Source organism: Nematolebias whitei, chromosome 10, assembly GCF_014905685.2.
Source record: "Nematolebias whitei isolate Nwh7 chromosome 10, NemWhi1, whole genome shotgun sequence".
NCBI lineage: Eukaryota > Metazoa > Chordata > Actinopteri > Cyprinodontiformes > Rivulidae > Nematolebias > Nematolebias whitei.
Genome location: NC_056507.1, coordinates 2,944,230 through 2,946,034, shown reverse-complemented (window position 1 = coordinate 2,946,034; position 1,805 = coordinate 2,944,230). Strand labels below are relative to the sequence as shown.

Genomic DNA, 1,805 nt, shown 5'->3' with positions numbered 1-1,805 from the left:
TCAGTGCCATGGTTCCAGGAGAAAACTTGTGTGTACTAACCACAGAGACGATCTGTATTTCTTCTTCGCTACGGTCACCGTGGACTGAAAAGCTCGATCTTGAGACCGCTGCACCTGAAAAGTACAAACCCACAACACTTTGAGTCTTTATGCAGTCACAGATCAGATCAGATTAATTCAATGACCAGCGTCTGAAACAACGATCATGAAAATCAGGAAAGCTAAACGTCTTTCTTGAAATGATCGGGCTAAAAGGGAACACAAAATAACTGGAAATTCACTGAAAATGTTAAAATAGAAGGAACCAAACGTGGTTTAATAGAATTTGTGACATGTGGGGTTATTAAGTGATGGAAATGGTCATTGCTGAACAGCTGCTGCAACTCGAACATGTTCACCTTTTTATTTATTAGCGGGAAACTGAAATCCAAATCAACTGTGAAAAAGTAACTGACTCTCTAAGAAAACCAGGAAACGATTATAATTTTTGAAAAGCAGAGTTCAGTTTTACTCACAGCACCCGGAACTGATTACTGCGAGAGAGGAAAAAAAAAAGCTTACATAGAGTTATTATTTATTTAGTTTATTATTATTAACCTTTATTTAATCAGGCAAATTCCACCGAGATCACAGATCTCTTTTGCAAAGAAGGCCTGGACCTGAATCAGACTAACATGCATGTTTTTGATGGTGGGAGGAAACCGGAGTACCCAGAGAAAACTCACAAGCACGAGAAGAACATGCAGACTCCACACAGAAAGACCCAAGGTCCAACTGGGCATCGAACCCAGGACCTTCTTGCTGCGAGGCGACAGTGCTGACCACTGAAACTAAACAAACTAAATCAGTGGCTCCAACAACAGAGTTTGAACACGGACCCAAAACAAAAAGAGTTCCTGTAAAAAGAGCTACAGTTTCATCTCCTACCTACAGTGACGAGAACATCAGGGATGATTTCAGGTGTATGGAGGTCACAGCTTTATAGTATTTGTTTGTCTTCAGTTTTATGATTTTCTCTGTAATGAACCCAAGCTCAGTGATGGAGGACTTTAAGACTTTGTCTGGACTCTGTGTCTGATTTAAGATCAATAAGATTGTGTCCCACCTCTTTTAACAAAACACACCGACCTTATTACTGTGGAGACACTGATACACTCAGAGCTTCTCAGGTTGTTCATCACTTCACCGTCAGAAGAACAGAGTCAGTGATGTAGCTAAATATGCTGGTAGATGTAGTTAAATTCAATTCCATTCAAAAATACTTTATTAATCCCAAAGAGAAATTATTTGTTGTTGTAACTCGTTATCTTCATTTCATTAAGAGATGTTATAGATGCTGATGCTGTAGACAGGAAGGATCTCTTGTAAAGGTCCATCCCACAGTGGATCCTAAGAAACTGGCTGCAGATGCCGTCCGATCCGTCCACCCAGACTCAGCTGGCCTCTCGGTTCCCCCGGGCTGTAGGACCGCCTGAATGCCGGGCAGAACTCCTCCCAGAGCGACGGCCACTCCTCCCAGCAGTCTGCAGAGCTCCTCCTCGCTGCGGACAGCCAACTGTAGGTGCTGAGAGACAATCCTGTCCTTCTGCTGTCATGAGCCGTGTTTCCTGCTAGTCCCAGGATCTCAGTGGTCAGGCACTCGAGCACAGCTGGCAGGTAGATGAGAATGCGTCCACAGAACATCCTTTCCAACTCATTTGAGATTTGGGGCTGTAGTTGAGATATTATTTGAGCTTTTGAGATGTTATTCAGCTGTTGGTTGTAGAAAACTGCCTTGTTGCCATGGTTACGCATCATAACAAATG

At 42.9% G+C, this 1,805-nt stretch overlaps 1 protein-coding gene across 1 annotated transcript in view; it reads right to left on the bottom strand.

Moving 5' to 3' along the window:
• Positions 1-1,805, bottom strand: part of dus2 (dihydrouridine synthase 2) — a 24,486-nt gene that overhangs the window by 4,212 nt on the left and 18,469 nt on the right. The window contains exon 14 of the mRNA XM_037683073.1: positions 41-114. Within this exon, the coding sequence (XP_037539001.1) occupies positions 41-114 (74 nt within the window). The remainder of the gene's footprint in view (positions 1-40; positions 115-1,805) is intronic.